The sequence below is a fragment of the Nelumbo lutea genome, chromosome 6 (genome assembly GCF_056320005.1).
Source record: "Nelumbo lutea isolate HS-2025 chromosome 6, American lotus-T2T, whole genome shotgun sequence".
NCBI classification, from domain to species: domain Eukaryota; kingdom Viridiplantae; phylum Streptophyta; class Magnoliopsida; order Proteales; family Nelumbonaceae; genus Nelumbo; species Nelumbo lutea.
Window position 1 is genome coordinate 37,532,064 of NC_142689.1, and position 12,810 is coordinate 37,544,873.

At 30.6% G+C, this 12,810-nt stretch overlaps 2 protein-coding genes across 2 annotated transcripts; one reads left to right on the top strand and one right to left on the bottom strand.

Moving 5' to 3' along the window:
* The first annotated feature begins 1,627 nt into the window (after positions 1 to 1,627).
* On the top strand, positions 1,628 to 2,203 carry LOC148848598 (serine carboxypeptidase-like). Its single transcript, XM_088951339.1, has 3 exons — positions 1,628 to 1,733; positions 1,840 to 1,973; positions 2,087 to 2,203. Exons 1-3 carry the CDS (start codon positions 1,628 to 1,630, stop codon positions 2,201 to 2,203), a joined length of 357 nt encoding a protein of 118 aa, XP_088807465.1.
* Positions 2,204 to 4,211: 2,008 nt separating this feature from the next.
* LOC148848599 (S-protein homolog 5-like) lies at positions 4,212 to 4,559 on the bottom strand. Its single transcript, XM_088951340.1, has one exon. It carries the CDS (start codon positions 4,557 to 4,559, stop codon positions 4,212 to 4,214), a length of 348 nt encoding a protein of 115 aa, XP_088807466.1.
* Between the last annotated feature and the right edge of the window lie 8,251 nt (positions 4,560 to 12,810).

A 12,810-nucleotide genomic window follows, 5' to 3' on the forward strand; every position in this document is an offset into this window, starting at 1 on the left:
AATTGCTTGCCAAGACACTACTACAACGATGAGCGCATCAACCTCTTCCATGCAGCTAGCTAGCTCTATAGCAAACCTTCTTTTTGTTGGGTTAGGACTGGGTAATCTGCATCCTGAGGTTTAGAAACTCAATTTCATCACAATCTAATCCTCTGGATGCAGGTTACCTCTTCCTCACTAACAATTAATGCCAGCCACGCTGATGATGATGCTCAAGTTTAATCTGTAAGTGTGTGATCAGGTACATGAAAGCCAAACAAAACTAGCAATAGTGAAACATTGTTTTCAACAATGGAGAGCAAGAGACACAAGAAAACTATTGCAGCATGGTAAAGCTAAGGGCAGAGGCAGGTCAATTGTCCTGGTGCCTTGAGGATATTATAACCCCTTCATGTATTAGGGTGCATGGTAAAGCTGACTAGAGCAAGGAAATACATGTATTAGGGTGGTATTGTTGATTATTTAGTCCTGTTTAGTTGGCATTTGCCACTATTGCAGAAAGAGAAACACGTGATGGTTGGGGAAGAAGAAGGTCAATCCTCTTTCTTCGAAGTTGTTTTGTTGATTTTCATATTTGAGACATTCACTCAATTATGCTCTAGGATGCCTTTGGATTTTAGTTTTCAATACTAGGTCTAGCATTTTGACATGTAACTCACTATACTTTTTATTTGCATGATTCACTCACATCATCCCCTCTCTGCCCTTGATTTCCCATTGTTATTAGTTTAGCTTTACTCTTAATTCTTCAATTTCAAAACGTGTACCATGATCAACAGTAGTCTTCTTGTCTTGTCTTTATCTTTCTTCAGAGCCCTAGTATAGGCTTATATAAGAGAAGTCCTAGTCTAGTGTGTCATGAGGACAGGGACATGCTGTATATATATAAGAGGGTTTAGAGTCTCCATATCTGAGCAGAGATCTACCAGAAATTACAAAGTTTAATTCAATCATGATCTAGTTGACTCTGGATTAGAAGATCTCAGATTAGACTCATCAGATGATGGAGGGGGGCTTGAATTTAGGCCAGTTATATACACAATCGAGTACCTATGAACTGATTCAGCTGGGATTTAATTTAGGCTCCAGTACTGTGTCTCCTTGTATTTAATGTGTTCACTACATGAATGCATATCTTTTTTTTCTTTGGTAATACATGAATTAATGCATGTCTTGGTTTACCTAATTATTGAATTTAATTTGGAACAAGAGTGCTCTGCACTGTATGTGTACTGATTTGAGTTGGGTTTTTTTTCTTTTCTTTTCTTTATTTTATTAACACTAGCAACAGCAGTGTAGTTTTAGGGAGTACATATATACCATATGGGGGCTCACATCAATCGATTTACGGAGAAGAAAAAGACGTAATCGTCATATTCAGAAGGGACGAGGACTTCTCTGTCAACTTCTTTTTCCTTATTTCACTGCTTTCAAGGACTACTACTGGCTCAGTGACTGAACCTCTATGTGTTATTTTTAACCGTTCCTATACATTGAATCCCTCATGTGTAAGGATAGGTGGTTATTGTGTTGGGTCTTTTGGAGAAAACATTGTGTAAGGGAAGCTCTTGGAGTTTGGGACATTTAATTTGTATCATGTAGCCCTACTGTCTATCAGGCCATGATGATGGACTGGATGAGAAATCTGGAAGTTGGTATCCCTGCTCTTCTAGAAGATGGAATCAAGTTACTTATTTATGCTGGAGAATCTGATCTCATATGCAACTGCATTGGTAAGTTTCTTGGTTTGAGATAACAAGTCATCCTTTTCATTACTTGACAGCACACTTATTGTTCATTAAGAATGTCAGTTAAAAGCTGTTTATGTATATTGTGCAGGGAAGTCTAGGTGGGTCCATGCCATGGAATGGTCTGGTCAGCAAGAATTTATAGCATCTCATATTACTCCATTTATAGTCGTTGGTGAAGAAGCAGGACTGTTGAAAAGCTATGGGCCTCTTAGTTTCCTCAAGGTCCAGCCACAACTCTTCATCACCCAGATAACTGTTAGAAATATCTATCTGTAAGTGGAGCATGTGTCTCAACTGTATAAACTGATTTATATTATGGTTGTGTGGTGGAACAGGTTCATGATGCCGGTCACATGGTCCCTATGGATCAGCCTAGGGTTGCATTGGAGATGCTGAGGTGGACCCAGGGTGACCTTACCCAGGCACCAGAAAATGAGGTTGCTGATATGTGATGACCCCAACCATGCAAGCCACAGTTGCCTCCTTTATTGATGACACCTCTTGTTTGTCGCCTTAAAGATGACTTTGGGGTTTTGATGCAACCATGATATGGTTTTTCTCCCCCCCACTGAGCTCATCTCTCTTAAGTCTCAAGACTTGTGAATATTTGCCCAAATTCATTGTTGTTTTCAGTCTTGAGTGGAGGAAGTTGACTATTAAAGGACTACTTCATGCTTAGGAAGAGTGTGATGGACTAATAAAGTAATTTTTGATTCTTGAATTCGACCTCTGAAAATTATATCCTACTCAAATGAATAAAAGAAGCAAAAATTACTACATTTATGGTTCGGGAAGTAGTTTTTACCAAGTAATAGTTTCCTTTATATTTTAAAGTAGCTTTTTTCTTTGCTAAAGTTTTAATAACTACAAGAAAGTAATTGAGGTCGATTGCCTTTTTGGAGAATTACAACAAAATTCTGAGTCAGCATGAGTAGAAACCCTAAATGATATTTGACATTTTAACCACAATGAAATATACTAATTTCCATATATAATAGCATATTAATTTCCCACAAAAGCTGAGATATATATTGATTTTATATCCACAATAACATGTTTGTTGTTGACAAGATGTTGAGCATGCAACTGAAGCCATTATGAGAGATTTTTATGGAGAATGATATTTTTTGTGATTTTTGTTTGTTTATGTGTTTTTCTTTTCTTTATTTCATATTTTCTCCATATATGCACTTGGTAACAGGCTGCCAATGTGTGTATATGTTGAAAATATATAATTAGTGGATGTTTTTTAGGTTCTTTTAACAAGGGCAGAATTGAAAACTTTGGTTGATTCTGATTCCAGCTTCTACTTGAACCAAACAGCAGGATGACTGAACCAAATAGATGTCAGGAATGGACCATTCCAATTTTGATTCCGGCTACGAACCAAATGGACCCTAAGTTGGATTTGACCAGTTAAATACAAATAGTCAGAAACCCCAAAGTGGATCAGATCCCTAGGGAGGAGCACTTTGATGCTGAAGTCAGTAACAAAAATGGGGAGGTCAATTAGGCTAAGTTGCATTGGATGAGCAGAGCTAACTGTATAAGCTAAAGGGATAAGAGAGCAAGTGAACTAGAGTGCCCTTGATGATTTAAGGTACCAATCTCACTTTGGACAGTATGCCCTTATGTAGGTGCCTAAAAGAGTTGTTGTGCTCCTCCTTCACAGGATTGAGGTGCGGAAATTTAAGTGTATGGACTTCCAATGTTGCATGTTGCACTAGAAAAAAGGGTATAGAATAACCCCAAAAGATCATAAAGAAAACAACCCTCCATGTCTGACCATGGGAGAGGATGGATTCATTAATTTAGGGGGCGTTTGTGTATCTTTTTGCGTGGTTTTTTGGCTGTTTACAAGCTGAGTAGATTGAAATTCGGTCTATTTCCATTTGGCGTGCGGAGGATCTAGCCGCCAAAATACGGAATGCCGAAAAGATGCAAAAATCCCATTTTGGACTGATTTTGGGAAGCTCCAAATGAAGCTTTTCGCGTCTTTTACATTTTATATTCGCACAAGAAGACGGGGAAAGACGCACAGAAAGACGTGCATCTGTCAAATTATTTTTGGGCTGCCCAGATCTTATATCAAAAGCTCAATACGTTTTTTGACTGTCAAGCTACAAGAAAATTTTCTCAAAAAAAACTTGCCAAACAGGCCCAATGCTATAGTTTAAATTAAAACAATATATAGGAATTAAACACAACAAGAACAACAATTTATTAAAAGTAGTCTTCATCAGGCAAATTTAATTTCATTCAACAGATGAAACAATTACATGTCCAGCTTCTCACCATGCATCAACAACATTATCACAACAATACAACATTAATAATTAGTTGAATAACAGAACTACTAAATTGATCTGTGGTGCTTATTGCTTAACATGAACTACTAAATTCTTATTTAATTTTCTGTATTATATTGGTAAACTCTGCAACTTATCAGTCATTGAGTACTCATGGCCAGCGAAACTTCAACTCATCCCTCATAGCAAAGGCATTGTAGAAATATATACCATCCTTCTTAACGTGCCAGATGCACTGGTCATCCTTGCAATTACCATCATCTCTCTTCGCATTAAAAATCACGAAATGGCCACTGACCGTCTTCTTTGCTAAGTCGCAGGAGAAAAGCGTAGTCCTGAAGATGTTAACATTGAACTTCCAATGGAAGTCGCTTTGATAGGGCACCAAATGTATCCCCAGATCATCATCTTTGGATGAACAATGAACCCAGAGATTTTCGTTTTCTCCCAACATATTGTAAACGTAAACATGGTACATACCTCTAACACCAGTCGTCATCATTGACAGGGCCAAGAACAAGGAAATGACGAGCAAGTTAGAAATTTTGGAAGAACCCATGATTGATCGATCAATATTGTGAAATGTGCAATATTTGATCACGGTGGTGGTGGTGGTGGAGTTGGTGCTTCATCTTCCTTTTGATTTATAGCAATGAAAAGAAGTGATCAATAATGTGTTATTAATTCTGATTGAAAGCTAAGCTTCCCTTAATGGAAAAGTGGAATGATCATGTGCCTATGCATCCATTGAATTTGATTTGTGGTAGTTTCAGATGATAATAACATTAATAAGGGTTTTTATTTGGTATTCCCCTAAACCACTTTTTTTTGGGGATTCTCTTATACTTTTCCTGACTGGTAAACAGTTTCAAATGATGTATAAGTAATACAAAATCCATTTTTAATTAGTTTATATTATTAATTAATAATATATATTTTGGTCATTTTTTTAGTACGAGTTATTAATGATGTACGTTCAATTTCCTATTGCAATCCAAATTCAATTCAAATCTGACATAAATCCAACAGAGAAATTTGAGTGGAACCCAAATATTAATGAATAACTGGGATCTCCTGCCAATAAAACATTCCAATCCCCTACCAACCTGATCTAATACTACACATCTCAGCATGAGACTGGGACCCATCATGTATGAGATGTGTAGTGTTAGATCATGTTGGTAGGCTGTTGGAATGCATATTGTTGGCAGGTGATCCGGACTCTGATGAGACTAGCAAATCAAAGAAGTAAATGCAATGTTAGATGGATGAGAGAGACTCTTTAGCCAGAATTGTAAGCTTTTAGAATTAAATGATTAGTTTAATTATTAAAGATAAAAATGAGGAACTCAACTGAATATAAGAACAAAATGAGGAATTGCATAAAACTCATTGTAAGTTCTCAAAGAACCATTCAACTTAAAAGCTTAAGCTATTAGGTGAGGTTCTTGAATAGGTTGATATTCTCTAATATGCCCCTTCACACGAAAACCCATTGGACTTGAAGTGTGAAGAAGCACAGGTGCACCCATACTTTGGGATGAAACTTAATTAATTATAATGAGGTAATGAGGATCGAACACTAGACCACTGCTACTTCATACATACCTTCAAGATAGTGTCAATGTTGGGTTCTGCTATATGATTGCCATTTTTCACAAGACATGCATCCATGAGTAACTATTAAGACAGTGTGCATAATAAAATTTTGACGTTTTTTAGGACTGAATCGCCCCAAGACAATTCCTATTCCTCACACTTGCTTTCTTCCTCTCACGCTATTTTTGTAACAAATTCATTCTTTCCCTCTTTCTCTTACTTCTGCAACAAACTCTCTCTCATTTGCAAAATTTTGACGTTTCTCTTACTTCACTATGGGGAGTTTTGCAGTTATAAGTCGTTTTCGGGTTTGCCTCTTGTTACAACGCCCAAACCGCAATCACTTTGCATCTCTCTGTCTTTCATCTGCAAGTTGCAATAAATCACGATGGCAAGTCTCAGCATGATTGGTTCGTCTTTTGTTGCAACACCCAAACCAACCACTCTCCATCATTGTTTTTGTTTCCCCCTTTCGTCAAATATGGGTTAAAAAAGCACACTAAAGGCTTTTTCGCTGAGAATAAGATAAAAAACCGATGTAAATAAGAAATAAAACAGTAACTTAAGGCTCACTTTTTGAAAAGAATACAAAAATATAAATATGTAGGGTGTAAAACTTTGTATTTTGTATGTATTTGTATTGTGCATATTTATATTTTGTATTATTTCGTATGTATTTGTATTTTATATATTTATATTTACACTCTTTCCAATCTAAGTCTAAGCCCCTGTTCGTTTTTTGGTAAGTTAATTATTTAAGTAAATGCATTAACTTGGGTAAGTGTTTCTCAAGAAAGATTTACTCGAGTAAGTACATTTATTATGTTCTTTTATTTCTTAAGTACATAAGGCAATGCCTACTTTAGCTATAAAATTTATTATTAAAAAGGGCATTTTTGTCTCATTCAAGTGCTAGTGACATTCCCCCTAGGTGGGAAAGTTATTTACCCATCTAGGAATGGGTATAAGTGATACCTAGAAAAATAAATTTTTCCTAATCCTCACATAAATCTGATAAAAGAACATAGGTTTCTTGGTCAATAGGAATTAAAATCCTATTGTTTAATTTTTCCCCCTCTCAAAATCTAAACAAAGAACACCCCCTAAGAATACAAATACAAATATATTCATGTAATCATTTTCCTGAAACTTGCACATTTGTATTTGCATTCTTTCCAAATAGAACAAGCTCAATTTGAAAAGAGGCAAAATTGCAAATAATATTTCTAAATCTTGTATTTGTATTGAACATATTTTTATTTACACACTTCCCAAAATGAATTATAGAAATCTTCCATGTTGATCAAAATAATCAGTCACTTAAGTTATTTCTGTCTAAAACCCACAAGCTCAATAAATTTGTGTTAGAGGATAGATTGCAACGGATCGGAGCGAAAAAATCATCAAAATTACCTAATTAAATTTAGAAAATAAAAAGAAGGGTCATTGTCGAGGGGGTAAAGATTCCCAATTCAAGGGAAATACATTTGGGCAATCAATAAAACAAATATGAGAGGACTGAATTCTAAAAATGCTTAAAATGAAAAAAGAAGGATGAAATAATCTTTTTTTTAATTAAAGATGACATAATCCGGTCTATCAAATTTCCAATTTTTCGTGAAGAATAAAAATTCTCTTCACTCGTGAAGCTTAGTTATGATCGTGAAGCTGAGTTCTGAGTTGATGAAGTTTTCTTTGGGGTTTTACTTTTATTAATTTGTTTTTAGTAGGGCTTTTTGCAAGTAAATTTTAAAATGATTAAGTTTGGAGAGAACAAGATAATCAAAAGGAACACAGCAAAACAGGCACGAGCCCCCAATCCAACCCAAAACAGACGCACAGCCTAAACATATCTAAAGTCATTTAACCTGAACTGAAGGACGTTTTGCATTAATTTTAGTGAAGGAGGTTATGAGTAGGAGTGTGTCCAGTCCGGTCTGGTTTGAAGACAATCTAATACCAAATTAAACAAGAAAAATTATGGTCTTAAAAATTCTCATAACAGATCAAATCATTTTAATATAAAAACTAGAACAGATTAGACTAGTTTTAATACAGATTTGATAGATTGATCCAGACTGAAATTTTACACATGTTTGAGCTTGAATTTTCAGTCTTCGGGCTGGTTTCAAGCTCAAGACTTTAAGCTTTTTTGGGGTTGGGGTTGCTAATCCTCTTTACAACAGTTGCAGCCATGCATTGAGAACATCTCCCTATGAATGAAAACATTGCAGCTGCAATGAGATGTGAGGAGGAAATCCCAACTCCCTGGAGATGTGTTTCATATTAACTAGAAAGAGGAGAACTCATTGTCTACGGGCCAAAGAAAATAAAGAGTTGTTTGCTACTAATTCTTATCTACCTATACTACTTATAAAAGTGTGAATGATGATGTATTCGCTTCTGGAATTTTTCTTTACTAAAATATCATTCCTCTTGAATTTAATTTATATCCATTGAAAGGGCAGAAAATGTAATTAAAAGAATATCATTAAATACATTCAATTACTTCTCATTAAGTCTCACATTTAAATCATTAAATAAATCACATTCTCTCTCATTGAATCCAACATTTATACTTTTGTTTATCATTATTAAATTCCACTAATAAATCTATACACAATAATTATTAATAGAATGTAATTTTATATTTTTAATATAAACATAGAAATGAAATCATATTTTTCATCTAGGTGGTGGGTAAGTAGTTCAACCATTGGGTCAAATAGATAATTTCATAATGTTAAAAATAAAGAATACAAATTTAGAAATATAAAAAATTATTTTGTTTATCAATATTAAATTCCACTAATAAATCCATACACAATAATTATTAATAGAATGAAATTTTATATTTTAAAATAAACCTAGAAATGAAATCACATTTTCCATCTAAGTCATGAGTAAGTACTTCAACCATTTGGGTCAAATGGATAATTTCATGATGCCATAAATAAATAACATAAATTTAGAAATATAAAAAATAGAAAAAATATAGAAAAAATTTTGAAACAAAATTGGACACGTTTCTATTATTATACATTTGTCATATTAAAAAATAAGTATGATAAAATAGACATAATTTTATTAACAATGGACATCAAATATACAACTTAAAACCAATGGGAAATTAAACCATCTTCCTATCTAGTGGTTGGGTTAGTAGTTCAACCTTTTAGGTCAAATAGGTTAACACATGATGTATAATTAAAAATACTTTTTTTAAAATAAAATAGTACAAAAGATATGAAACAATTTTGGGCACATCTATAATATTATATACTAATAATATAAACAAAAATAAGTATGACAAATAATAATTATTTTATCAATGACATAAATGAAATGCAAAATTTAAAACCAATTTGAAAATGAAACCATTTCCATATGTAGATGGTAGGTAGGTCAATGATCTAACATTTTGTGTCAAATGAGTCAATATATGATGTCATAACTAAGTAACGAATATATATATATACTAATAATATAAACAAAAATAAGTATGATAAATAATAATTATTTTATCAATGATACAAATGAAATGCAAAATTTAAAACCAATTTGAAAATGAAACCATTTCCATATGTAGATGGTAGGTAGGTCAATGATCTAACATTTTGGGTCAAATGAGTCAATATATGATGTCATAACTAAGTAGCAAATATATATATAAAGTCAAAGAAAAATATAAGTTTTGTGTAAAGCATTTTAATACAGTTTTGTTGCTATGTATTCACCATATTAAACAAAATAAATGCGAAAACAAATTGCTTTTATTGGTGACGAAAATATAATACATGATTTAAAATCAACCAAAAAAAGAAAAAATGGTTTTCCATCCAAATTGTGTGTTAGTGGTTCAACTATCCATGTCAAATGGATCAACACATGATGTTATTATTAAATAATAAAAAACATAAAATTCTAGAAAATGTATAAATTTGTAGATAATTTTTGGTGCATTCTATAATATTATATATTCATCATATAAAAAAGTGTGATTAATGAGAATTATATCCATTAATGATAGAAATGGGATAAAAATTAGGATAAAAAATAAAGATCATTAATGTCTAATACATGACCCGACTAACTATGTCAAATGATTCAATAATTTAATAAATTAGGTCATCTTAGGCAAATGGTGTGGTAGGGATGCAAACAAATCAAATTAGATTTGAATCAAGGTATATTCAAATCTGATATGATCCAAAGATTCGATCAGATCTCATAAATATTGATTCAAATCCGAATCCGATCAAGATGTCGGATATACGAATGTGATACGATCTGATTTAATGTTCTTTAAAAAATAATAAATTATTAGAAGAAAAAATATAACAATTGAAATAAAAAACAAAAATATAAGTATTTTTCAATTATTTCCATCATATAAAAAATTTACAAAATGCAATATAAATAACATACTTATAAATAAATAATAGATAATATATTTATTATATATTTATACTATATATATAATTGATTTGACCATAATATTAAAAACCAAGGTTCAAACAATATATTGGAATTGCATTTTCTCTTGGTAAATAAGTAATTTTTATTAGCTCATATATTAAATAATAAAAAATAAAAATATAAAATTTTTATAAATTTTATTAAAAAAATGAACATACACTAATATTATATATTCTTCATATTAAACAAAAATATGTTTGAAAAAATAAGAATTATTGTTAGTAAAGATAGAAATGACTAAAATATAAAGAAAAAAAAAGAATTAATGTCTTAATCATAGTCCATTTTCCTGATTAAATAAGTTAATGGTTCAACCAGTAAGGTCATTTGGTTGCCGATTATTATCATCATCATCATTTGATACTACCATGTGCAAAAATAAATGCGAAAACAATTTGCTTTTATTGGTGACGAAAATATAATACATGATTTAAAATCAACCAAAAAAAGAAAAAATGATTTTCCATCCAAATTGTGGGTTAGTGGTTCAACTATCCATGTCAAATGGATCAACACATGATGTTATTATTAAATAATAAAAAACATAAAATTTTAGAAAATGTAAAAATTTGTAGATAATTTTGGATATATTCTATAATATTATATATTCATCATATAAAAAAGTGTGATTAATGAGAATTATTCTCATTAATGATAGAAATGATAGGCTAGTGGTTTGGTAGGGATTATATTTGATTCAATCCAAAGATTTCATAAATATTGATTCGAATCTGAATCCGATCAAGATGTTGGATATTTGAATCTGACACGATCTGGTTTTAATTATAAAAATATCATAAATTACTAAAAGGAAAAGAAAATTATAATAATTAAAATAAATAAAAACTAAAAATATAAGTATATTTTCAATTATTTTGATCATGTAATAAGATTACAAAAATTCAAACAAAAATAGTTAAATAAATTATTGATTTGATCACAATATTAAAAACCAATATTCAAACAATATATTGGAATTGCATTTCCTCTTGGTAAATAAGTAATTTTTATTATCTCATAAAATAAATAATAAAAAATAAAACTATAGAAATTTTTATAAATTTTATAGAAAAATTGAACATGCATTAATATTATATGTTCTTCATATTAAACAAAAATATGTTTGAAAAATAAGAATTGTTGTTAGTAAAGATATAAATGGCTAAAATACAAAGAAAAAATTGAATTAATTTCTTAATCATAGTCCATTTTCCTGGTTAAATAGGTTAATGATTCAACCAGTAAGGCCATTTGGTTGCTGACTATCATCATCATCATCATCATCATCATCATTTGATATTGCCACATGCAATGCGCGTACACTTTCATTGTAATTCTAAAAACATAAAAATGTGTACTTTTGAAATTTACTTGGAAAAGTAGTATCTTTATGTGGTGGTAAGAAATTAAACAATTTTGGGTCAAATAGGCCAACCCATGTTGCATTGTTGCCACAATTAAATAATAAATAGTTAAAACTTGATAAAATGCAAAAAAAATAGAAATCAAAGTACAAATAGGGTCTAAGATTTCTGGAATTTTTTGGACTAAAATACCCTTTTTTGAAATAGGGTCCCTATCTATTATGTGGGAAGAAAAAGTAATTTGAATAGAATTATTCATTGCATTCAAATCCCTCTCATTAAATTCCATTTAAGGTATTTACTTTCATTGACCCTCATTTAACCATACATTTAAGGCATTTTTTGTTTCTTTTAATTACTAAATTTCACTAACTAAATCCATACATAAATAATTCTAATAACATAAAATCTTGTACTTTCGAAATTGACTTGGAAAAGCAGTATTTTATGTGGTGGTAAGAAATTAAACAATTTTGGGTCAAATAGGCCAACCCATTTTGCATTGTTGCCGCAATTAAATAATAAAAAATTAAAACTTGATAAAATACAAAAAATATAGAAATTAAAGAAAATAGAAAATTTTGGGAGCATCTTTAATATCATATATTCATCATATTAGACAAGAATAAGTATGATAAATAAAAAATACTTTAATTAATGACGGAAATGGAATATAAAATTTAAAATTAATTGGAAATAAAATTATTTTCCAATTCTCTTTCATTAAGTCTCATATCTAAGGTATATTCTCTCATTAAATCCTATATTTAAGATATATTTTCTCATCATTAAATTCTACTAATTAAATCCATAACATTCATTTTAATAATATAAGAATAAATAATTTTAAAATAAAACCATTTTCTTCCCTCCCAATGGTGGGTAAGCAATTCAACCAATTGGGTCAAATGGGTTAACCAATAATTCCATAATCAAATAACAAAAAAATAAAAATAAATAATATATAAAAATACAAAAAAAAGAATGGAGCATATCTCTAATATTATATATTCATTATACTAAATAAAATTAAGTATGAAATGTAAGAAATACTTTTATTAATGATGAATAATAAATATTTAAAAAAGATAGAACACAAAAAATAAAAAGTATACAATTTTGTCAAAAACATTTGGGGACATTTATAATGTTATATATTAATCATATTAAATAAAAAATTGTTAAAATAAAATTTATTTTTATTTATGATGGAAATGGAATATAAAACGACATAGTAATAATAATAATAATAATAATAATAATAATAATAATAATAATAATGGTGATGATAATAATTGTCATTATAAT

Coding starts and splice junctions, on each gene's coding strand:
- LOC148848598 (XM_088951339.1), top strand. CDS start 1,628: ATGGACTGGATGAGAAATCTGGAAGTTGGTATCCCTGCTCTTCTAGAA. Junction 1,734..1,839: donor TCTCATATGCAACTGCATTG/GTAAGTTTCTTG, acceptor TATATTGTGCAG/GGAAGTCTAGGTGGGTCCAT. Junction 1,974..2,086: donor GGCCTCTTAGTTTCCTCAAG/GTCCAGCCACAA, acceptor GTGGTGGAACAG/GTTCATGATGCCGGTCACAT.
- LOC148848599 (XM_088951340.1), bottom strand. CDS start 4,559: ATGACGACTGGTGTTAGAGGTATGTACCATGTTTACGTTTACAATATG.